Below are 25,411 nucleotides of genomic sequence, written 5' to 3'. Positions count from 1 at the left end.
TTGACGTTTGTCGGTCGCTGGCTTTTTTTTGTGGATGAATTTACAGACTTTATCCAGCCGCTGGTGCAATGTCATCGGCCTCTCTGGCAGGCAGCAAACTGGAAGGGAAGCAGCCGGCCGAGCTTCGCCGCCAACGCGCTTAGCCCCTCCAGATGCAGCCGCACATCGACAGTGAGGCTCGCTGTGATGTTTTACGGACCGGAGTGAAAAAATAAGGAGGAAATTGTTTTCACCTCGACTGGAGGAGAGAGAGATAAAGAGCGAAAGACCAACGTTTATGTTCCGAAACTGTTTGATCTTAAGGTAACTCTTCATATTTACGTCATAAAACTTTAAAACGTCAATTCCATCTACGGGCCTGCAGTTAAATGTAAGACATCAATATTTCATTTTTGTCCAACGTTTCTACCTAGCTCCATCGTTTGCATTCATGAGATCCCTTAGGAATTGACGAGCAGCTGTATTGTCCAATCAGAGGAGCGAGAATTCGGCCTCTAGCCAATCAGAGAAGAGAAAGACAGTTTCTGTTTTTCAGGAAAGGGTCCACGTCTTTTAAGGCATTATTGTTTACTAAAACAGATAAACAAAGAAATCGTTGTCTTTTCGACACATAGCACATGACCTTTTAAACTGAATTAGGCAACGAATACGTAACATAAACCCAGAAGTATCATAATAATAGAATCGTGCGAAAGTCAGACAAATGCTGCCATTGTTAGCGTTATTACACGTTCAGACTTAATTACGTGATTATGCATAGGCTCAAATAAGGCAAAAATGCGTTTAACAGTGGTCCATTTGTGAAAAAATGATGTTATTTTTTACGAAGCACTTCTTTTTTCTTCTTCTTTTTCTTTTTACCATACCTGACAAATAGATCCCTATAGTTACATTTGCATAGGTCATTTTTTATCGTTAGAAATGTATTGACATATGTGGTAAAAACTGACTTTAAAAATTCGAAATTGTGGGAAATAATAACATTTTTTAGTCATAGTTATTTTTCACATTGCAATCACAACTTTTTTTTCCACATTTTTTTCACAGCTTATGATAAATGTCTAAATAATTATCAACACTAAAGATAATTTAAAATCTAAAGCTTCCATCGGTGTAAATATTTTTTTTTAATTTTTAACTGTATGGATGACCAGCATAAAGTAGCACGTAAAGTAGAAAGAAAATGAACCTCCACACCAATCTCAGGTGTTTTGCAGCCTATTGCATGTTTCATTCCAGGATCTCCACAGTATCATTCAACCACCACCATGCTTCACAGTAGGGAAAGCCACACATAGGATTTTGATATAGGATCAAGAATAAATAATTGGTTTTATCTGACCAGGGAAAATTTTTTCCATGCGCTTGCTGGCTTCCCTACACGACGGGGATTTCCTATGCTTTCTTTTAGCAATTCAACAAAGAAACACTTTCGTAACTATTTAAGATGACTAAACTAATTTGGTAATTATGATACTGTCGATTGCTCAATTTCACTTCTCTTTTTTTTTTGTTTTCTGCGTTCATTTTGAAATGGAAACTGAGAGATCAGAGTCCCTTACAGGCATTTTCAAAAAAATGTGCATAGTTTAGCCCCTTTAAAAAACTGGTAAAGCCCCTGGCAAATGTTAATGTCTTCTTTTTTCAACCCCTACAGAAAGCTGGCTGGTTGGTGCCTTGTGTCTGTTCAGCTATGGCTATCGCTAGACAATTTGGACTGCTGGTGTGGAAAAATTATATTCAGCAGGTGAGTAGGACATTCAACCCTTCTCTGTCCTTATTAGGTCCCGTCAGGGTTTGCGACTGCGTATTGTCAGCAGGTGATTGAGCTCACGGTGGAGCAGCTTGTATAACAGTATTTAAGTGATGGGCTTTTGGACACCATAAATAAAATAAAATGACTAACATTTTGCATTAACAATGTCAGATATGTTCCAGCCACCTTAAAGTAAAGCTGCGTTATGTCACATGCTTTCTTCTTCCTTATAGAGCTTTCATGAGCCGTCTCGTCTTCCTTCATTTAAGATTTTAAAGGTATTGGGAAATAAATCATGAGACTAAACAAGTCAGATGTTTTCCCAGAACACCATATCATAAGATTCGAAGGCTGACAGTGTACAGATGATAGGAAGTCATTCTACTATTCAACAATGTTTAATTTTTCCCACCCACAGAGAATACTGGCACAGCTCTGTTTGTCTGTTACTGATAGTAGCTGCAGAACATTATTATCAGACAATGACAACAATAAGTTAGATTATTGGGCAATGGAATGGCCTGTTGGCTGTGAATCATACGTGCTTCAAAATATTAAACCCTCTGGAGACGTCTGTGTGAGATTGTGATTCCTGAAGAATTTCCATCAGAAAGCAAATTAGATTAAATGTAAACTAGAAAAAAATTTGGCCTATTTTTTTTAATTTTTATTTTATTTTTTTTAAATTCAGCTTTAAACAGAAGTGCTTAGAATTTGCCTCATTTTATCCCCCAAAGGATGAAATGAAACTGTTTTGACTCTGATGTTTTTACCCTCCTTTACTGAATGTGAGCCTCAATGTTTGGGAATTTTTTTTTTTGTCTATCTTAATTCCATGTTGTGTTTACATACTAAGATAATGACTCAATATCAAAGCTGCAAAAACATTATGTAATTTTTTGGCCTTAGAGAAATAATTGGTTTTGGAAGAGACTTCTAACATGCTGTGTTGCTTAAATCCACCCTTCCCATCTTTCAAAGTAAAGTCCAATTTTTTCACTGATCTCATGCTGATGTCATTTTCAGTTGTGACACAGACTAGGCCTTGAAAATAAACATCCAGTCTCCTGAAACTGTTCAACTCACTTTATGCTTTAACTACTGGTCAATGAGGTCAAACACTTTTTTTTTTTCCTGAATAGAAGTAATAATCTGATAAACAAATCTAACGCACTTTAAAATAATTTTGACTTTTTGAAAGTGCCATAAAATACATTTGGCTTTTTTGTATTTGTGTTTCTTGTTTTAATTTTTCCAAATGTCACTGAAACATGCTTTAATGTATTTTATTTGGGGAGTTTTTATGCATCAAACCAAGGAATTGTAGAATTTTGATGTTCAGTTGCATTCTGGATTTTTATGGCACTTTCAAAAAGTCAAAATTATTTTAAAGTGCGTTAGATTTCCTGCTGAACCTGAAAGATATGCACATGTTAGCAAGACACTTTATTTATTTCCACGTATTTCTGTTTTAATCTATGTCTCAACTTGGCTGACTGCTATCGAAAAAAATTCTCCACTTTCTCCTCTCCAGAAACGTCAGATTCTGGTAACTCTGGTGGAGATCCTCTTGCCGCTTCTTTTCTCTGCCATCCTCATCGTGCTGCGTCAGAAGGTGCCTTTTCAGGATTACCCAAATGCCACCATCTACGAGAGCTTTCCTGTCAACATTTTACCCAGCCGCATCTCACGAGACCTGCAGCTGGGCTACGTGCCCAGTAACTCCAGCGTGGTGCGTCAGGTGGCGGAGGACGTCCGAGGCAGCCTGTCCCTGCACTCAGGTGGGTAATCGTCAGATAGGGTAACAGGCATGCGGCCAAATATCACAGGCTTCTCAATGTTTGTGGATCAGGACGGAGCTGGGAATACTGGTTCCTCTGGAAACAGCTCTCAGGAGAGGAAACACGCCACACCCTACTCCTTTATCAGCTGGACACAGGGAACGAAAGGCAGCAGGGATAACATGTCTGTCTGCTCCCTCAAGACACCAGCATAACGTCTCTTTGGTCTCTCCATAAGCGTACATACTTTGTCTGCCCGACTAGTTCTCCAAACAAACACTCAGGACATATGACAGCTGCGCACACATTCTGACACATTTGGATTCATTTTGACAGACTGCTGTGTAAAAGCAAAGCTGGGTGAATGCACTAGTCTTCACATGTTTCCCTGTGGTCAGACATGTGAGATCCCAGCTCGACTATTAATGAATCATTTAAACAGACGAAAAAGGCAAAGTTGGAGGGTAATTCACTGGCTTACATTATGTTATTGTCACATGCACGGCACATGTACAGCATGCCTAAAATAAAATGCGTTTTTAACAGTGGGCTCATATTTAACTACTGCTACAGGTGATCTGCACAAATACTAAGTAATCTAGTTTTTGTAAACGCCAGTAACAAAGATACAGGGAAAAGGATACATGGTTTCCAATGTTTTTTGCCAGTAGAGTCCCAAAGCCTCAGACTTTGAACGTCTCACAGAGCTTTGTTAAGCCCATCGTCTCAAAATGGAAATAGTATTGTACATCACATCAGCAAACCACTGAATCTTATAGAGTTTGGACAATGAGGACATTAATCAGAGAAGCAGCCAAAGTCCATGTTGACTTTGGAGGAGCTGCAGAGACTCGCAGCATTACACAGGGCAGTACTGGAAATAACCTGTTGCAGGTTCCAAAAGACTTTAGGCTGAGGTGTGGGTTCACTTTCTCGTGCGGTGATAACCATAAAAATACTGGCAGAGTTCCAGTGGATTGGCTTATCAACGCATATCCATGTATTAGAATGACCCAGTCAAAGTCCAGAACTAAATTCTACTGATAATCTGTGGCAAGACTTGATTCTAAATGCAGTCCGACTGAGTTCGGGCCACTTTGCAAAGAATTGTAAAATATTTCAATCTCTGCATACGCACAGCTGGTAGAGAATTGGTAATTGTTGCAAAGAGTGCGTGTTGAATGCATTAAGAAAGGCTTGAATGTAAACGCACAGCAGACCTCTCAGGTTTTTAGTGGTAAAACTATTTGATAGCAATGCATGCTTATCTTTCCACTTCACAAATGTACTCTACTCTGATACAATACTCTTAAAGTGTATTGAAATTTGTGGCTTCCAAGAGAAAATGTGAAAAAAAAAAGGTCAATGGCTAAAACTACTATTGCAAGGTGCTGAAAATATGACTCTTATTTTCTTCTCTGCTTATGGAGTTACATTTGCTTTCTTTATGTTTACCCCAGTAAATAAGGCACAATAATCTCTCATTAAGCTGTACTGAAATTGCCAGCAACCTGTGTGATTATTGTTTAGACTTTTGGTTTGGCAGCTACTTGCATTGCCCTCCATTCCCTCAGATAGTCTTTTACGCAATGTTTGTTTTATGAGGCTGACCCAGATTTAACCCTGGCACCGATCTAATGCTTACAGTTTGTGCACAGTACTCACAATATCTTTGTATTTGTTTGATAGAAGAATAGAAAATGACAAGTTCGGGGGAAAAAAAAAAAATTTAATAAACACTGTGGGGAAAACTAAAAATAATAATCTATTGTTGATGTCTCTGTTTGGGGAAGTCACGGTACTCAGGATGGCAAGCCAGATCTTGACTGTTTTCCTGCTCGTGAGAGGGAAACAAAGAATCCAAGAGGCCGACATGGGTACAGTCGAACATGAGAGAGAAGTACCACTTTTTGTGTTTGTCTTGGTCGCAGTGCGTGGCTTTGAGACAGAGGAGCAGTTCGAGAGGCACGTCCGAACCGACCCTCAGTCGCACCAGATATTGGCTGCTGTCATCTTTGAGCACCCCTTCACTCATGACGACGAGCCCCTACCCCTGCAGGTAAAAGGCATCGCACGCTCTATCACGCCCATGCCATCTGTACGTGAGGAGAAAAACCAGCGTTGCTGGTCCACTTCCTTAAAATGTTGTTGATTTACTGGTTCAGAGTTGACAGCTTGAACAGGAGGAAGAATCCAGTCTGATTTCATTGACTCTGGAGAGTTTTAACTGTTGAGATATAACATTTATTCTTGCGCAGCCAGAAAAACTAGAAGAGCAGAGCTCTGTGCTGTAAAGGAAACACCGATGCTTACCGCAGTAAAAGGAAATGCACCTTGACTAGAGTAAATCACCAATATCACCACTGTATCGTTACATTTTACACCTTCACTGTTTTCACTTCAGTTCACCTGCAGTCACAGTCATAAAATCTGAGGCTACAAATGCACAAAGTCTAATGTAAAACAATAAACTGTTCACATACAAGCATTCATTCCTTTCAAGCTTTTTTTTTAACTTTTGTTTACAAAGTATTGCGTTAAGAGGCTCATTAATCAAAGCGACAAAGTAATACATTGAAGAAGAATTAGATAAAACTCATAAAACTTGACAGTGGATAATATTTCAGTGTAGTTCCTAATATATGTGGTTCCATTTCTCATAAGATATAAATAGTCAAATGCTGCAAACCTCAAGTTGCTGAACTGGCTGACCATCACAGACAGTTTTGCAGCTATACAAAGGTTTATTTAGATTTGTAGATAAAGCATTTATCTACAAATCTATTCTCACATGACTGAAACTTCACAGTTTTCTGTTTTCACTGAAATTAGTCGGTCTTTATTTACAGTTGAAACCAGATTTTTAAATACACTGTATTAAAGAGAAGAAGCAAACAACCGTTTTTCTTTCTTACCGACATTGAATCAGAAAATTTTTTTTTTACATCGGTTAAAATTACTAGAATTATTTCTAGTTATTTTTTGCTAAGTACCAGGAAAAATATCAAAGATATTGCAGATGTTTGAAAATAATCTCTTCAAATTCAGAATTTTACATTGATTTCCATAGTATTTGTTAGAATGGATTTTTAAACTTTATGACTTGACTCAAAGGTTTTGGATTTCTTTCTGGAATCTTCTCACAAGCGTTTTCTGGTATTACGTCCCGTTGTTCATGACAGAAATAGTGCTACTGTGTCCGGTCTCCAGGCTTATACACCTTTTCAACTAAGCCTACTAATCTCATGCAGCGCTGAGATCTAGGCTTTGTGAATGCCACTCCAAAACATTGACTTTGTCATCCTTAAGCCACTTTGTAGCTAATTTGGCAGCATCCTCTGAGTAATTGACTCACTAACACCCAATCTCTTGAGATGTTTATTTAATTTGTCCATTTTATCACCTTCCTAAAGTAATGGCCTAAGTCACTTTTTTTTTTTTTGCCAAAAGTGTTTTTTTTTTTTTAACTCAAATCTTCTTCTGGCAATAAATAACTTGGGCCATTATTTTAAGAAGGTAACAATATGATGTTCTTTCCTCATGATGTCATTGGTTTTAGGAAGTGCACCAATCCATTCTGCTCCAAAACACCCACACAGCATACACAGCTGGTGCTCTCAGTCTTGGAAAAAATTTCCCCTTAGCCACAGATTAGTTTCATCACATTGCAAAAGTGCATTTGCAAACTTTAATCTGGTGTTCTGTGGTTCATTTTAGACTATTTGACTTGTTCCTCTGTGTCTGTGATGTCGATGCAGGACTTTTATTTACGTACCAGCATCTTCATAAGATCCTTTTCTTTTGTTCTGTGACTGAGATTCACATTTCTCATCAAAACCCTTTCACTTCCGGGACACAAAACAGGTCTTCTTCCTGAAAGCACATTGGAGGTTACATATAACCATATTCTGGGTCCTTTCATATAACTGTTTGAACAGAAGATTGTGACACCTTCAAGCATATAGTCCAGTCAACGAAACCTTTAAAGGAGCCTTAGATTCTACCGGAGAGACTAAGCATTAAGCTTTGCTCTAAAGTTGATTGTGATTTTGCTGTTTTTATTTAATTTCTACTCTCTTGACTTACAGGTGAGCTACCACCTGCGCTTCACCTTCACCCCACGCAACGCCCCACCTAGGGAGAAGTCTGAACTGAGCCCAAACAGCGACCTGGACTGGCATACTCTCAGCCTCTTTCCCCTTTTCCAGCTGCCAGGGCCAAGGGAGCAGCATGACAAGGACGGTGGGACACCAGGTGACAACCAATTTTTGTGCATAAATTGTGGTTAACTATCTTAAAATCCTCATAGATTTTGATATTTTGATAGATTTGCTCCTCTATAGATTTCAGTGAATCATTTCTTCAATGATTTTTTTTTAATTTATTTTTTTATACCAAGGTTATTACCGTGAGGGCTTTCTGGCAGTCCAGCACGCAGTGGACAAAGCCATCATGCGATCCCACAACAGTACTGGAGCAGACCATCTGCTGAAACAGACCAGGGTGGTTCTGTCACGCTTTCCTTACCCCAGCTTTATCTATGATGTCTTCATCTTGGCCATTCAGAACCAGCTGCCTCTTCTCTTAGTGCTCAGCTTCACTTACACGTCCCTCAACATAGTGCGAGCTGTGGTGCAGGAGAAGGAACGGAAGCTCAAGGTACTTTTACGTGCCTCCGTGGGAAAGTAGCTTGCATGATTAATTCAGCCGTTCAACATATACATTACCTTCGCCTTGTTTGTCCGTTTCAGGAGTACATGAGGATGATGGGCCTCAGTAACTGGCTGCACTGGAGCGCATGGTTCCTGATGTTCTTCCTCTTCCTCTCCATTTCAGTGTTTTTTGTTACTCTGCTCCTCTGTATCCGGGTGAGTTTGTGACTAAAACAATCCCCTTTGTTCTGATGTAAAAATAACATGACATCATCGTAACTATTGTGTTTACTTAACGCGTGTACGGATCCAATGAAACAATGTAAATGTAACTTAGAGCTCAGTGCTTTTAGGTGGTGGTTCAGCAAAATGACTTCAAAGGTTGTGCTCTCAGTGAATCATGTAGAAACATCTGATCTCCAGGAGAAACAGAAGGAATAAAGAAGATAGATTTACCAAAATGCAAAAAAAAAAAAAAAAAAAAAAATAAAATAAAATTTTAGATTTTTAGATTAGATTATTTATTTACCTCAGAGGTAAAAAAAAAAAAAAAGCCCCAGTTGCTGAGAATTGTGCAATTAGCAAATGTGCAGTTGCTAAATTCAGGGATTGATAGATTTATTTATTTTATTCTTAAAACTTACTGCATCTCCTGCATGTTGTTATCGAAGGCAGGTTGAGTTGCAGTTGCTTGTTTGAAAGTGAATTTTAGCAGCAGAGGTATTTAAGTGAGCTGATAGAAAACAGGCAGCTGCCAATCACAGACAAAAGTAAGATTAAGCAACACGATCTGTAAGCCAGATAAATAAAACCTTGCCTGCCAATATCTTCACAGTACTGGCATTTTGAAAGCACCAAAAAAACATGCAAATGGACACCTCCACACACTTCTGTGGGATGGTGCTACATCTGTAGTGTCTATGTGAAACTTTACAGTTGATTGTGAGCGGAAAGTTCCACTCGGTGAGATTTTTCTCTTGGGTTTTCTGTCCTGTAATTTTCTGCCTCTTTTTCATATTATTTGAAAATCCCTTTCATCACAGTTTAAATCATGCATTAGGCCGGGCACCTCCTTGACAATCCCTGTTGTTGATTTAGGTGAGTCCTAACGGTGCAGTGCTGAACTACAGTGACCCCACCCTGGTCTTTGTCTTCCTGCTGGTCTTCACTGTGGCCACCATCAACTACAGCTTCATGATCAGTGCCTTCTTCTCACGAGGTGGGCGGCTTTGTCTGTTTGTAGTGGGTAATTAAGGTTCCTTTTAACTGGCTTTCCTTGTGCTGCACATGTGACCAAATGATTTTGTTTTTCTGCAAAAAGTACAAGTTGTACAACAGTTTGCAGTTTATCAGATTCTCCCCCTTAGTTCAAACTATGACTCATAAATATGTGTAATCTTTATATGCACACATCATATATACCTTTTAATGGTTAAATGTAATTTAAGTGATTCAATTACCTTTAATTTTTAAAGGTAACTTAAGTGTTTTTTTTTTTTTTTTCCCAGATCACAAATGTTCTGCTTACAGTAAATCTTAGCTAACACACATAGTAGGAGGCTTTTGTGGTCATTTTAAATCTCAGCATTTCATTGATAACCTCAAAGATGAAGCAGGCTGTGTAAACCTCTCCTTTCTCACTTCCAAGTTGTTCTGCTTTCTGTGCTCTTTCACCCAAAGTCCATCCATCAAACCAGAATCCATTTCGTTTAACTTTTCTCCGACAACGCAGTTAAAAACTGCAGCCGTTTCAAACCGATTTTTGCTACAACAGTCGCACACAAGTTGTTATTCATTACATGAAAAGTATCTTGAGTACATCACCTGGAAATGTTTACAGGAGAAAGGTCTTGGAAAGCTTCAGATTAATTATTTACTCTGTTAAGACTGACATCGGTGCATTGATTTTTTATTTTTTTTTTTTTTCAAAATGTGACCTCACTGCGGTTTTTCACCTGTGACTTATTTTTCTTATCTGCATAAGGAAGTTCACTTGGTAATCTTGATCTACTTTACCTCTCTTGCTCTTATTTTCAGCTGTCGCTTCAGTCAACCTTTCCTGACCTGTGCATTGTTGATAAGCTGACTCATTTAAATAATGGCAACTGTTGCTACTCTTAAGCAACAATGTAGAAGATGGGGAAACAAATTCAACCAAATGTCTCATTCACTGACCTCTTTTGCTATTTTTTTTTTCCCAGCAAAGACTCCCCCCCTTCCCCCCCTCCCCCTTCCCTTTGTATTTGCAGCTGTCTGGGCTTGCCCACCCACAGATGAACTTTTTTGGAAGAGATAATGACGTTTGATCAATGGATGTTCCAGCTGAGCTCAGAATGTCACATTGGCTGCTACAAGTGGTCTTTGATGGGTTCATGTTGAGCTTATTGGAGTTGGAAGCAGAAGCAGCTCTTAGTCTGTCAGTTTCGTTTCCTCCCCCATTTTTCCTCCCTTAATGTTTTATCTGAATCTCCGGGAAAGATTCACGTTGCCAATCAAGGAAATGGCTTTTTGAAGAGCTCACAAAATCCTCTGCCTGTCAGCTATTTGCTTTCATTCATGTTATTGAATTTTATCAGCCAGCGGCATATATCTGTGATGCTTCTTTTGCGAGATTGCTCCCATTTTTACGATGGATTTTCAACATTTTCTCTGATGGTTTTTAGCCAACGTGGCGGCGGCAGCGGGCGGCTTCATCTACTTCCTCAGTTACCTGCCTTATTTGTTCCTGTGGCCTCGCTATGACTTACTGAGCCACGCTCAAAAAGTGTCGGCCTGCCTTATCTCCAACGTGGCCATGGCCATGGGAGCACAGCTTATAGGAATGTTTGAAGGCAAAGGTGAGGTTTTTGATCAAACTCAACCCCCCGAAATGCTACTTTTTTTGTTATTTATTATCATTTCTTTGCTCCTCAGGTACTGGAATCCAGTGGTCAAACCTGTTTGACTCGGTGACGGTGGACGACGACTTCTCCATGGCCCAGGTTCTGTGCTTGCTGCTGTTTGACTCGGTGCTTTACGCCCTGGTGGCCTGGTACATGGAGGCTGTGTTTCCCGGAGAGTACGGAGTGCCTCTTCCATCTTACTTCTTTTTACTGGTACGCCAACCATCAATAACACCAGATGCAAAAGAAACTTCTGGGGCTTAAGAGTGCAAATTGATATTTTAGTATTTTGTCAATTATGGTTTTAATTGGTGCTTCAAAAAATAAGGCCTGAAAATGATGGTTGATAAAAATCCCTAAAGCTTCAGCACAACTTTTGTAAACTTGGACTCAAATCAATGTTCTTTTATTTAAATACACTAAACTACAAGTGCTTTATCCAATTTAGCAACCGGTATGTTTACTACTGTTACCTTTGAGCGTAAATCAGAAATAGTCAAAGGGTTTTAAGAATATAAAATAGGCAGGCTGATAAGCAGAAATATTTTCTAATTGTAGTTTGCACCAGTAAAGTATCACATGCACCAATTTTTAGACTCAACTCTCCAGGACTCAAGCCAACACTAACAATAGCATCAACATTTTTCTTTTTTAAAATGTAGCAGAAATTTAAGATAATTAAAAAATGTGCATCCCTTCTTCACATTTGCAACAACACTGAAGGTCTCCTCCAAAATCAAACTGTTACAAAGCATCTAAGTTCAAAATGCACTGCTGAGTCTAAGATAACACAAAATATAATGAAGCAAAAAAAAAAAAAGAAAAAAAAGAGAGACTGAGGTAGAGGTACGTGGATAACGTTTCAGTGGCTGATAGATAGTTACTTCACCCACTAAAACAAACATGAAGTAGCAGCAGAGTTTACGGATTTCCCCTTCTGACAATATTACGTTATTAATGCTAGTTGTAGCTTCAAGACAGAAAGGAACAGGCCCTCCACTGCTTGGACAGGCTGTTATTTGATGTGGCTTCAGTGCTGTTGAAGCCCTGAACTTCACGGCACTGATAATAGTTAACAGTGATAAATTAATAGTTAACATAAAAAAAAAACGTTCACAAGTCTACGACTGATATGGTGCCAATGCTACTGTTAATAAGTGAGCATCCATGAAACACATTGAAACACATAAGGTAAGAGTGCATGGATCCGTTTGCTGCCTCGCTGCGGGGAGGTTTTCCTTTCTCTTCGTTTTAGGCACCCTTTGACAGGTTTAGTTGATAAAGACTTTACACAGAACGGCGGTTGTCATTTTGGTCTGTTTAATGCATTTTTCTTCTTCCAGACACACCAGTAAGTGGGGCTGTGTAAGAGCCCAAGAGAGACATCTGCTTTCCGTGAGACTGGTTTGGATACAGAGAGATTGGAAGAGATTTAAAATGGGAGGCTCGAGCATGTCAGCCAGAATGAGATCTTCAGGTTCAGCTGGTTAGAATAACAGGAAGCTACAGAGTCCTTACCAGCCAACACAAACACGGTTTATCTTTACAACAACTTTGCGTGATCCCAGAGTGGCGTTTCTTTACACAAAAATAAACGGCTGGTAATTCGTTTCTTAGCTGGTCAGGAATTCAAGGGACTGCCAGTAGGGTGTGGTTTAGACGCTGACGCACGTCTGTCAGTGTCCATTGTGTGTGTGAGGATGCTGGACAAAATAATGAGCTTTAACTCAGATTCTTAGGAAGAAACATTCTCTTCTCGTGCACATAAACATCAGTCCTGCAGCTCAGCTGCGCTCCTTTGTTTCCTCTGTCTCGTCCCTGTTATTTGTAAGTGAAAATGTAATGTTTTCACAAGCATTGATCACAGTTCTTGCGTGTTTTGTTTTAATCTTCTGAACCGCAGCCTTCATACTGGTGCAGCAGCCCTCGCATGGCTTTGGTGAACGAGAAAGAGGAAGAGGAGGACGCAGAAAAAGCTATGAAGGGAGAGTTTATAGAGGAGGAGCCAGCTGGAGTAGTATCTGGAATAAAGATTAAACACCTCACTAAGGTAAGAGGCTGAAGACCGACTGTCTGTTGGGTATATAAAAGGCTCTGGGTGCCAGGTGTGCACACATTACGGTAATGTGTGCACTGGTTCTGGGTATCTCCCTCTGGCAGGAGTTCAAAGTAGGCAGCAAGACGCGGCAGGCGGTGCGAGATCTGACGCTGAACATGTTCGAGGGGCAGATCACGGTGGTGCTGGGACACAACGGTGCTGGGAAGACCACCACGCTGTCCATGCTTACAGGTCACCAGTCGCAAACACGACGGGAAGCAAACACCGACCACGCACATCAAATGCGTCACCTAACTGGGTTCTGTTCGCATCGCAGGTCTGTTTCCTCCCAGCGGTGGCCGGGCCTACATAAATGGTTACGACATCTGTCAGGATATGGCTCTGATCCGACGCAGTCTGGGTCTCTGTCCTCAGCACGACGTTTTGTTTGACAACCTCACAGTGAGAGAGCATCTGCTTTTCTATGCACAGGTATTCAACAATATAGCAGCAAGCAAAGTTACTTATGAATGTAAAATTATCTTAGAATTTCTTTCCCTCACACCAAAAGGTAAACATGAAACTCTTTATCCGATGGTGCCACTGTTTTCAAGAACTGCTGTCTAATTAGATGCAAGTTTAAGGTGTAAAGGAGCTGAAAATGGCCTCTTAGGCTGGAGGTCAAAACTTATTTGCTGCCCGTTGACTTAAATATACAAAAATGTGAAGCTAGTAAATAGAAATGGATTATTGTTTATTGTGTAAATATTCATTTTATACAGCTAAAAGGCTTCCCCAAGGAGCAAATTTCAGACGAGGTGGATCGTATCATCTGCATTTTGAACCTGGAGGACAAGCGACATTCTCGCTCCAAGACCCTCTCTGGTGGCATGAAGAGGAAGCTTTCCATCGGAATCGCCCTCATTGGAGACTCCAAGGTCAGGAACTTCAAAAATGCTTTTCATGGTCTTTCATTAACTCCATGTCCCCCCCCCCCCTCGTCAGTGAATACTTCCTCTGCTCCTGACTCCAGGTCGTCATGCTGGATGAGCCCACGTCCGGGATGGATCCATCAGCACGACGGGCCACCTGGGACCTTCTCCAGGGAGAGAAACGAGGTCGCACCATCCTGCTCACCACTCACTTCATGGACGAGGCCGACCTGCTTGGTGACCGGATCGCCATCATGGCAGGAGGCGAGCTGCAGTGCTGCGGCTCGCCGCTATTCCTGAAGAACAAATACGGTAAGTAAAAGGTGGAGGGCGCTGCAGCAGGCCTCTGCCTGAAGAGATTTTTACAGGCTGTACATTTTGTTCTTTTTATATTAAGAACAACTTCAGTCTCTCTCTTCTGTCCACTTTATACATTGAGACTTAATTTCACCTTTCCTGACCGCTAGGGAAACTAAAATACAGTGATTAGGTAGCAGTTGTAAAGGCTTCAACTGCTTTGCTTAACCCTCCTGTGGTCTTAAGAGACGGGGTCAATCGGACCCCTCAAGCTTTTTACCTTATGCACGATCTGGTATAGTCACTCTGCCCCCTCATGAATTTTTTATTTTTTTTTGTGGGGTTTTGGGAACTGACTGTCTGATGGGGCACCTGCCATCCCCCCGGCAATGTCTGACTGTGACATCTGCCGCGCTTCTCCTGAGCGTCTCACTAAAACCACAAGAGAGTTAAATATGATTGTGGAAAAAAAAGGAAAAGACAAGAATCATGAACAGAAACAAAATGCAAAGCAAAGCCAAATAAAAAAGTAATTTAAACAACTTATACATATACTGTATAGACAAAAATACATTGCACTCCTTACACTTATTTTAAGAATCTGGATCAGTGGGCTAGTGGCTTTGCCAATATAATATCTCAACATTTCCAATTTTGCATTGCTTAGTAAAGGAAAACTTATTATAAAAGTAACGTGTATGTTTGCGTTTGTTCGCCAGGTGCTGGCTACCACATGGTGATTGTCAAAGATTCACTTTGTAACGTATCAGAGATCACTCGCCTCGTTCATATGTACGTTCCCAATGCTACGATGGAGAGCAGCGCCGGAGCCGAGCTCTCTTACATCCTGCCTAAAGAAAGCACCAGCAGGTAAGTTATGCTGCCCCCGGATCAGTCTTGTAATCACAGTGTGGGCGGCCTTCTAGGTATTACATTCACAAAACCCCAAATCAGCGACTGAGTCATAATTATTCTGAACTGATTTATGAGCAGTACATTTTGTTTCACAATTAAAGCTGAAGTCATTTGGTGTGTTCACTGTCAGCTCAGATTTGTTCCTCATTACATTTAAAATGAACATCATTACTTTTTTTTTATTTTTGTTTCCTCTTTACAGACATTTTTGCACATTGGGTCAAACAGTAGAAGGATATCTTCCTTAATGAGAATGTCATTGTGGAAATTTGAGTGGTTTTAGGCCATCGCTCTTTCGACCTTGCTACACTTTGACCCCTGCATTGGCAGTTGAAAGTCAGCAGGTGATGTCCAGTGTAGCACATCTCTTTTGTGTGTTCACGCAGGTTTGAGCTGCTGTTTGCTGAGCTGGAAATGAACAAAGAGGAACTGGGTATTGCAAGCTACGGAGCCTCAGTGACCACCATGGAAGAAGTTTTCCTCAGGTTAGGACACAAGATCTTCCTTATTTTCATCCCTCACGGGGTTACGTTCTTCCATTCGTTTTGTGCAAAACTTGTGCACTAATTTCTGTTTGGCATCAAAAACCCTCAGGGAGAATTCCTATCATCTTTATTTCTCCTTTATGTTCGTCGGTACATACCAAATCCTCCGCCACACCTTTTATTTGTTGGAGCAGTGTTTGTCTCCAGGTTCAAACTAAGCCAGAGCTGATGTTCACCTCCCTCCTTTGTTCATATAACTCCGGTTCCTGCTGCTCATTTATCACGTCTTTCTGCTTCCTCATGGGTTCGGTTCTGTATCTGTGGCAACTAGCGCGCAGATACAGCGCTTCCTCTGTTGTGGACTCGGCTCTGCGTGCTGCTGGTACCGGATGTTTAATGATAACTTCGCTGCTCCCAAAGCCTCATCATTTACAAGTCCTGCTGAGAATCTGTTCATACCGAAAACATGAAATATGTGCCGAGACTAGCTTCTATTTGAAAAACCTTAATAAAAAAATTTCATATTTAGTTTTAAAAATGCATCCAAGTGCTTTTTGTTTACACTTTGTTGCCACTTTGCAGAGAGTAGAATGCTATAAACTGAACAAAAACAGCATGTGATAATAATAATATCCCCCTACTTCTGGCTATCTGAACAAACAAATGAGACGAAACAAGATCTGAAAGGGTTTATTGATTTCTAACTTCAAGGCTAGAAAGCCTGAAGTGTTCTGAGAAAAGATTAAAACTTTGCACAGTGGGAACAAGGTTTTTGTGTTCCTGCTTTTAAAAGCAAAAATATGTTGATTATCTGTCATTCCTTAGTTTTTCTGTGAAACATTGATGTGAGTGTCTCTGGCTGGCCTGACCATTGTGCTGGTGACAGTGACATTTATTCACTGCTAAGTGCTGTGGATGTGTCTTGGTCACATCCGACATGGACAGTTTCTAGCTGCAAGCTTCCTGTGGGACTGGCTAATTGTTCTGCTCCTTGACCAGGCTGCCTACAAAAGCAGTGCAAGCATGTTTCTCTGGATTCCTTGCATTCAACCAGTAAGGGGTCAGTAAAGGACGCTCTGTCATAGAAATTGTGCAGCACTCTGTGTTTTGAGGGGTTTTTTTTGGAGAGAAAAACCCTCAAAACTTTCATAATGCATTGTGAAATTTGCATTGCACTTGCTTTAAGAATGTGCTTGAAGCAAGTGCATTCTTGCTTTAAAAGGTTAAAGCAAGAATGTGTAACTTTTTAAAGTCAAAATCTAATTTTCACTGGGTATTCTGTTCGAAGTCTGAAAAAGTTGTTCGCAGGACGTCTCATCGCTATACTGGTCTCTTAAAAGTAGCAATTTATTTATCCATATGTCAACTTTTCTACTGTGGTTTTTTCTTTCTTTTTTTCTTGTGAAAACTAAATTTATATCCTGGCGGTATAAAAAAAAAAAATCTGTGGTCAATTTATGTCTGCAGAGTTGGAAAGCTGGTGGATTCTAGTTTGGACATTCAGGCGATCCAGCTGCCGGCCCTTCAGTACCAACATGAGAGACGCTCCCATGACTGGACCACCGACGACGCCAGCAGCATCAGTGGCCTGACGGATGTCACTGACTTCACAGACAGTGGCACGCTCATCTCTGACGACGGGTCAAACATTAAACTGAACACAGGGGTAAGACTGCAGAAGGTACGCGTTGCATTCAGCGTATAACATCCACGGCTCTGTCTGAGTTCTGCCGGGTTTGCGTCAACAGGCCCGACTCCACCTGCAGCAGTTTTACGCCATGTTCCTGAAGAGGGCGCTGTACAGCTGGAGGAACTGGAAGGTGATGGTGGCTCAGTTCTTGGTCCCTTTGATCTTCACTGTTGTGGCCTTAGTGGTGGCGCGCACCTTCCCCAACCACCAGGACGCCCCCATGCTGAGGCTGGCCCTCAGCCACTACGGTCCCACCAGGGTCCCCGTGGCCCTGCAGCCAGGCGCGGGTTCGCTTTCTTCTTCCTTGGCAGAAACGTATACGTCCCAACTCCTGGAGCAACTGGGCGAGCTCAGAAACATCACAGGTGAGACAAAGATCTTTTTTGAAGGGGGGAATCTTTCTTAAAAGTGGATCAAACCACCAAAAAGTGTCACACAAGAATCTCAAAGACTCTATGTGACTCAAAGCAGCAACAGTCAGTACAAAATCTGTAGGGCACAGGAAGTACAGAGACTTGTGGACTCCAAAACTTTAGAAATTGCTGCAAATATGGTTAGGTTGGTGTAAAATATCAGAACAGAGATCATCAACCAGACAAGTCGACTAAATTTTACATTTTATTTAACTGACTGATTACAAAGTAGCACATAATCCCTCCAGGTCAGCCAGACTGGATTAATGTTCACAGAAAGCCCGTAAACATTAATGTGTTATTCTTGACTCTCAATTGGATTTGTGTCTGAACTTTGAATGGGACATTCTCACACTTTAAATGACTTTGATGCTGCCACAACAATGTAAATGTATTTTTTTGAAAACTTCAAACAACATGTATAATTTATATTCACCTCTTTATATTAGTCTTGCGCAACAAATCCTTATGTAATACATTAAATACACGTTAAAGCATAAAAATTACAACAAATCCAGATGATCCGAAGGCAGCAGAGGCGTACTTAAAGTGACTCGATACTGGCTAAACGTATGTAGGAATTAACAATTTGAAACAATTTTCTTTCTTTTTGACTGTTTAGATTTCACTAATTACGTCCTGACCAATGCGAAAGCAGAAGGCGGCGTCTTCAACGAGCGCTGCGTGGTGGGCGCTGCCTTCCTTGGCAGGAGCAGCCACTATTCAGAAGCAACAGCCTACTTCAACAACCAGGGCTACCACACACCTGCCACGGCCCTCATGATGGTGGACAATGCTCTGTTCAAACTCCTAGCTGGGCCCAACGCGTCAATCCTGACGGGCAATTACCCCATGCCCAGAAACCTGTCTGAGACTGCGAGGAGCCAGCTCACAGAGTGAGTACGGGACAGGATGTCGCCGATTTAAAGAAACGGAAGCGTGAAAAATCCATGAATAACCTTTGCGTTTTGTTATTTCCGTCCTCCGTAGTAGTAAGACCGGGTTTGCCATCGCCATCAACCTGATGTACGGCATGGCCTCGCTGTCTAGCACTTTCGCCCTGCTGCTCGTAACTGAGTCCGCCATCAAGTCGAAGCACGTCCAGCAGGTCAGCGGCGTCTACCTGTCCAACTTCTGGTTCTCTGCCCTGCTGTGGGACCTGGTCAACTTCCTACTGCCGTGCCTCCTCATGCTGGTCAGTGGGAAATTCAACCTTAGTTCACAGAAGAAATACTCTGAGAGTAATTATGTGGCTGCGGTTTGGGTTGTTTTGGTTGCCACAAGAAGAGATTTTTGGTGTGCTTTCGTGTTTCGTTCCAGGTTGTGTTCCAAGCGTTTGGAGTCGAGGCTTTTGTGGCGGACCACCACCTCATCGACGTTCTCCTGATTCTCCTCCTGTACGGCTGGGCCATCGTGCCTCTGATGTATCTGCTCAGCTTCTTCTTCTCCACCGCGGCCACAGCCTACACACGCCTGACTATCTTCAACATGATCTCCGGCACGGCCACGTTTCTGACCGTTACCATCATGACCATCCCAGGTGAGAAATGGGGCACAAAAGTCAAAAAAAAAAAAGAAATAAAAAAGAGCAGTCCGTTTTTGACTGAGAAATTCAGACTGAACCCTGAATGATTGCATTTGTGTGTGAAAAAACTATCATTCAATATTAAGTAAGCTTAAACAAGCATTAACTGACTACTGAACTTTGTAAAGCATTTTCTTTCCACCTACTTTGTGTTGATGCGTCACTTAAACTCCCAAAAAGATAAACTGAAATTATTGGATTTATTAAGACAAAATAAACAGTTTAAAAGGCATAAATACTTCAGGAAATAAGTACCGTGTAGTAAAACTGCACAAATGAACTTGCCTCTTCTTGTCTCTTGTTACCAAATACAATAATCTTTATTATTGTGTGGGAAGGCATTGAGGGCTAATGTTCACACAGAGCTGGCGCTTGGTTTGTTAAAGTGGGATGTGTGAAGCTTCTTGTTGTGGAAAGGTAAGAAAACTGCAGGTGTGATTTCAACTGTATGCGGGAAGGTGTTTGTGGAAAATCCTCGAGATTGTCTTTGGGTAAATAGCTAAAAGCAGTGATGACGATCATGCAAAGGCAAACAGAGTGTCCATCATTACTGTTCACAGTCATTCTTCCTTATTTCTCGCAGAGTTGAACCTGGTGCACCTGTCGCACTTATTGGATAAGGTGTTCCTGATCTTCCCCAACTACTGCCTGGGCATGTCATTCAGCCAGTTCTACCAGAACTATGAGTTCATAAAGTTTTGCACCTCCAGTGAAATCAGCGAAGTCATTTGCAAAGTTTTAAGTAAGTTCTGCTTCAACAGAGCTGAAGTTAAAAAAAACAAAAAAACAACAACAAAAACACAGGTGTTGCCATGCTTTTTGCAGATATCACATACCAGCCAAACTACTTCTCCATGTCAGAGCCTGGCGTGGGTCGCTTCCTGGTGTCCCTCTCGGTGCAGGGCGTCGTCTTCAACGCTCTGCTGTTTGTCATCGAGCTGCAGTGTGTCCGCACCGTCTGCAGGCTCTTCACCTCTCTGGGCAGAAAACGCAAACAGGTGGAGGCAACAAAAAAAAAATACCTCAGCTTGACCGTCCTCTTTCTTTAGAAACTGCACACACCGCATTTTGTAATTTGTGGAAATTCGAGCTCCTCTTTTCGAACTACGCAGTCTTGTTAGAGGAAAAAGTAGCTTAAGCTGAAAAGTAATTCAACACCTTTAACCTAAGATTATTAAATATGCTATGCATTTTTTAATGGAACTGTGTGTTGTTTTGTTTTTACTTTTCTAAGTAGTATCGGTATTAAATGAAAGAAAATGTGATTTAAGATTTATACTGATTTAGGAAAAAAAATACTGTCATATTTTTATCTAACATATTTTCTCGGGCCTCAGGTGACTCTCTTGGACGACGCGGCGTTCCTTCCAGAGGACCGGGATGTGGCTGAGGAGAGGAAGCGGGTCCTGGAGTGCCAGCCGGTGGTGGAGTCCATGGTCGGCAGCCCTCTCATACTGCATGAGCTCAGCAAGGTGAGCTCCGCAGTCGCCTCGGTGTAAACGTGCGTGCTGCGTCGAGGTGTAAAAATAACCGCGACGCTCCGTCCTGCGCAGGTTTACAGCAGTGGGGAGAACCTTCTGGCTGTGGACAGGCTCTCTCTCGCTGTGGGGAAGGGCGAGTGTTTCGGGCTCCTGGGCTTCAACGGAGCAGGAAAGACCACGACGTTCAAGATGCTGACCGGCGACGAGAGCGTCACGTCCGGAGACGCCTACATAGACGGCTACAGCATCCTGAGGGACATTAAGAAGGCGAGTCGGAGAAAGGGACGCCATTCCAGCGAAAAAGGCGGATTAGATGGCGCTGAAATCTGACACCAAAGGTTTTATCTCGTTACTGTCACAGGTGCAGCAGCGCATTGGTTACTGTCCTCAGTTTGATGCCGTGCTGGATCACATGACGGGAAGAGAGACGCTGAGCATGTACGCCAGACTCAGAGGGATCCCAGAGAAGTATGTAGCTGGGTGCGTGGAGAACGTCCTGCGGTCGCTGCTGCTGGAGCCTCACGCTGATAAACTGACCCGCAGCTACAGGTGAGTGGAGCTCCGTCCCGCACAGGTGATGCAGTTAGCGCGCGCAGTGTTTGACTGAGATGTCTGAACTCGTGCAGCGGCGGTAATAAGAGGAAGCTGAGTGCAGGCATGGCTCTGATTGGCGGGCCTCCGGTCATCTTCCTGGACGAGCCTTCCACAGGGATGGACCCCGTCGCTCGGAGACTGCTGTGGGACGCCGTCACTCGCACCCGGGAGTCTGGGAAGGCCATAATAATCACCTCCCACAGGTGAGCTCTTTATTAACTCTTACTGTGTTTGCTAAAAATGAGCAAAAGAGAATTATTAAAAGAGATGGGATTTATAATTTGAGAGGGTCAGACAAACAAAGTTGGAACTAAACAAACAGTGTTGTGAACAATCTGTCTAAAGAAACAAAACAGAGTAAATTAATTTTTACTTTTAAGAAAATAATATATACTAATCTATATAATAAAAATATGTATTGTCCACATTTTGTTCAACGTAAACGGTTGTGTTCTCGCATCAGCATGGAGGAGTGTGAGGCCCTCTGCACCAGGCTGGCCGTGATGGTAAACGGTCAGTTCAAGTGCCTCGGGAGTCCCCAACACCTGAAGAGCAAGTTCGGCAGCGGCTACACGCTGCTGGCTAAAGTCCACAAGGAGGATGACCTGGAGGACGGCGACCTGCAGCTTTTTAAAGACTTCATCGAGAGCACCTTCCCAGGTCAGAGGCCGTCAGGATAAAAGTGGAGTTGAGACCAAAACTGTGCGAGCAACCAAATCTCACTTTGGACTTTCTCCCACAAACAGGAAGTCAACTCAAAGATGAGCACCAGGGAATGGTTCACTACCATCTGACTGATAAAGCGCTAACCTGGGCACAGGTACAGTCGCTATGTTTATGTCTAACAGCTGCTGGTTCAGCTGTATGTTACAGAAAGTTCATACCTCTCCAAATGGGCTGTGTTAGAGCTCCCTCTAGTGGAGAAGGAGTGACTAACTAGTAACTTACAAGTTCAACAAAGGGAGTTAAATAATGGTTCTAGAAACTAAATTAAGTTCTACAAAATGTTTGAAGTGAAAACTTACTTCCTTTTTTCCTAATAAAGGAACAAAACCAAACATTCATGTGACAAAGAACCTTTTACAGAACCGACTGATTAAAAACAGTACATTTTAGAAAATAACATGAAAGAAACGTGGCAAAAAAAAAATAGACAGGAATATTCAAATGTGATCAAATGCAATCAATATAATTAAAACATTGGACTATTTTCTTTGAATATTTTGGATTTACATTTTCTTGTTAAAATTAAGTATTTTGTGGCAAATACATAATTTTGTAATTTTATTTTATTTTTTGTTTCAATTTTGTTGCCAGCTCAGCACCACTGCTTATATGCTTCAGGATAAACGCAAACTATATGCTTTTACAGATTTAGATTTCATGCATAACATGACATAATATAACATGACATAATATGTCAACATAACAAATATAATTAATGTGCATAAGATATTTTTAAAAAGTATACTTGTATTATAAATATAATAATATTTATATTATTTAAAATAAATACACTTTTGAAGTGGTTAAAATTACATCACCTCCTCACTAAGACATGCTTCATCTCTGTTGTCTCTCCTACTCACCTTCTCTCTTCTCCGTTCAGGTGTTTGGCACGTTGGAGGCAGCCAAAGAGAAGTACCGCATTGAAGACTACTGTGTGAGCCAGATATCTCTGGAGCAAGTGTTCCTCAGCTTTGCTCAGTTCCAACACTGCACACAAACTGACAGGAAGTAGGTCGGAAGGAGCCAGGAATCCGTCCATAGTCCAACCTGAAACCTGGTGGAAGCAAAGACATTGTTTGGCTCCCATCTCCATTTCTGACTCAAACATCAACACTAACAAGGTCAACGGTCCAGCCTGAAACTTGAACATCTCGTCTGATTCATGAGACTTTAATTGGTCAGTCACACTGTTTGTTGTTGCCGCGTGAAGCTAGGAACGCTGATTCTCATCGCAGCTTGTGGGGTGTTGATTATACCAAGTGACAAACTCCTAGATCTGCACCTTTTTTTTAACTGAGTCAAACGCAATGGCAACCCTGAACCACTACGGACTGTGTAGTGAGGGGGGTTAATGTGTGTGTTTGTGTGCGTTTAATATTTGTACAGACCTTGTGTTTCTTATTTATGACTTTTACGACTTCTGTTCCCATGATTTCGTGCCGATTGTCATCACAGGAGAGTGAACCACTGATGATTGTGAAGCTGCTGTGCACCTTGGAGCCTTATCCAACAAACTAATTCTTTCCATGTCGTCCTGAACAGAAGGACTCCAGACGCCGAAGAGTCTCTCAATGTTGCCAGATGTACATAACGTGACACGTCTGTGGTACTCGTACTCAAATCGAGACTGTTTTCAGTGTAACGCATGAAATCTGAATGAGTAAAAGCATGAAGTTCAGCGGGAGGAGAGCAGCAGGGAATGAAGAATAATCCTTAGGTTATATTTAATTATTTCTTATTATAGTCTGTACCTCTCCTCTTCCAGTTAATGGGAGTCACAGTTTCTGCAGCAGCGTGCAGCAGCAGGAATGTTCACCATTACTGTTTAGCTCACACGCTGTTACAGGTCATTAAATTGCACTTGTGCAAGTGACGCAGTGAAAATCTTTATTTGAATGTAGATTTGCCCTATAATCATTATTGTTATTATTATTATTATTGCTCATCTAACGTCTATCCTAAAAAAAAAAACCCCGAAACAACAAACCAAATTTAAAATATGAGAAAATCATTTAAGGAATACTTCTAAACAAACCAAACCTTTTTCTCTGAGAGATAATAATCATCATCTCAAAGCTTGTCAGCATTGCTATATTCCCCATGTATTATCTAGAAATGCTCACAGCTACATTTATCAAGTAGTAATATTTCCGACTTATATTATAGCTAAACCAAGTCTCCCGGTTTCCCGCAATCTCTGTGTTACAAACCGGGACAAATAAGATTATCTGCTCATCTCCTCATACTCGAGCGAATCACGTCAGCAGTGTGATGAATGTACGCTTCCCCCATGCCGTCCAACACGAGCGAGATAATACGTTCTCTTTTATTAAGCTCTTCATTTTCACTCTTGTGACTTTTTTTCTTTTGTACTTTTTCCATTTTGTTTTTTTGTTTTTGCACAACTCTTTCCCATTAAGCGAATGACTTGAAAGAATTTCAGCATGAACACTTGAAATGTACGCACGGCAAACTCTTGAAGATCGACTCCTGCTGAAATTACTGTCGTATGTTTTTTTTAAAAAAAAGGGAATTTGCATCATTGTAAGCGTGTATTGTACTGTACCATGGAACTGAACCTGTCAAATCTGTACGTATCGTTGTCCTTTTTAAATAAAATGATGCCCTCCATGCAAATGGGAGCAAACCTCTGAATGTGATTATGGGTTTCCTGTCGAGAATACTGGAAACTCTGTTCTATGATCTATTTTGTATTAGTTGCAGGCAGATGTAAAACTGGTAACGTTGGTAATGATTGTTTTAAAAATAACAACAAATACTGCAGAATATAATTTAGAAATATTTATTAATATGGTCTCATGTCAACATAAAAAATTTATACATCTATATTGGAACTGCAGAATGTTGGGTAAACATTTGCTAAAGTTGGTGAATGTTTGCCGTTCAGAATGACTGTTCCAAAGGTAAAAGGCCCTCAGATGAAAAAGGCCCCACACAATATTTTAGTCTGAAATCCCGACAGAATGAAAGAAGATCTGAAAAATGAAATAAACTAACCATAGATTTTAAAAACCATTGAAAGTACATTAAAATCAATTCCACGATATAATACAGTAGGGAGTTTAAAATGGGTGTAATGCGAACAAACACAATTGTTCTCTTCATTAACTAAATCTCATGTATATAATAACTCTTTCACTAGCAAATTTAGTACTTTGTG

The 25,411-nt window shown here is 41.2% G+C and overlaps 1 protein-coding gene across 2 annotated transcripts; it reads left to right on the top strand.

Moving 5' to 3' along the window:
- Nucleotides 1–24,881, top strand: abca3b (ATP-binding cassette, sub-family A (ABC1), member 3b). Of its 2 annotated transcripts, none has more exons than XM_015025647.1 (31): nt 1–303; nt 1,658–1,747; nt 3,291–3,537; nt 5,469–5,596; nt 7,626–7,791; nt 7,937–8,196; nt 8,289–8,405; nt 9,288–9,408; nt 10,853–11,026; nt 11,103–11,284; nt 12,975–13,121; nt 13,232–13,361; nt 13,447–13,601; nt 13,892–14,047; nt 14,143–14,353; nt 15,058–15,208; nt 15,640–15,738; nt 17,206–17,404; nt 17,487–17,793; nt 18,464–18,737; nt 18,832–19,036; nt 19,162–19,381; nt 20,010–20,168; nt 20,252–20,424; nt 20,764–20,898; nt 20,980–21,174; nt 21,269–21,456; nt 21,534–21,704; nt 21,965–22,161; nt 22,248–22,321; nt 23,111–23,242. In XM_015025647.1, exons 2-31 carry the CDS (start codon nt 1,694–1,696, stop codon nt 23,240–23,242), a joined length of 5,127 nt encoding a protein of 1,708 aa, XP_014881133.1. In that variant the 5' UTR covers nt 1–303; nt 1,658–1,693. The 2 variants fall into 2 exon arrangements, with proteins under 2 accessions (XP_014881133.1, XP_014881141.1); XM_015025655.1 differs by having other exon boundaries at nt 2–303; nt 1,649–1,747; nt 23,111–24,881.
- Nucleotides 24,882–25,411: the final 530 nt, after the last annotated feature.

Source organism: Poecilia latipinna, unplaced genomic scaffold (assembly GCF_001443285.1).
Source record: "Poecilia latipinna isolate Pla-1442-1.1 unplaced genomic scaffold, P_latipinna-1.0 Scaffold96, whole genome shotgun sequence".
Taxonomy (NCBI): domain Eukaryota; kingdom Metazoa; phylum Chordata; class Actinopteri; order Cyprinodontiformes; family Poeciliidae; genus Poecilia; species Poecilia latipinna.
This window is presented reverse-complemented; position numbering and strand designations above follow the sequence as displayed.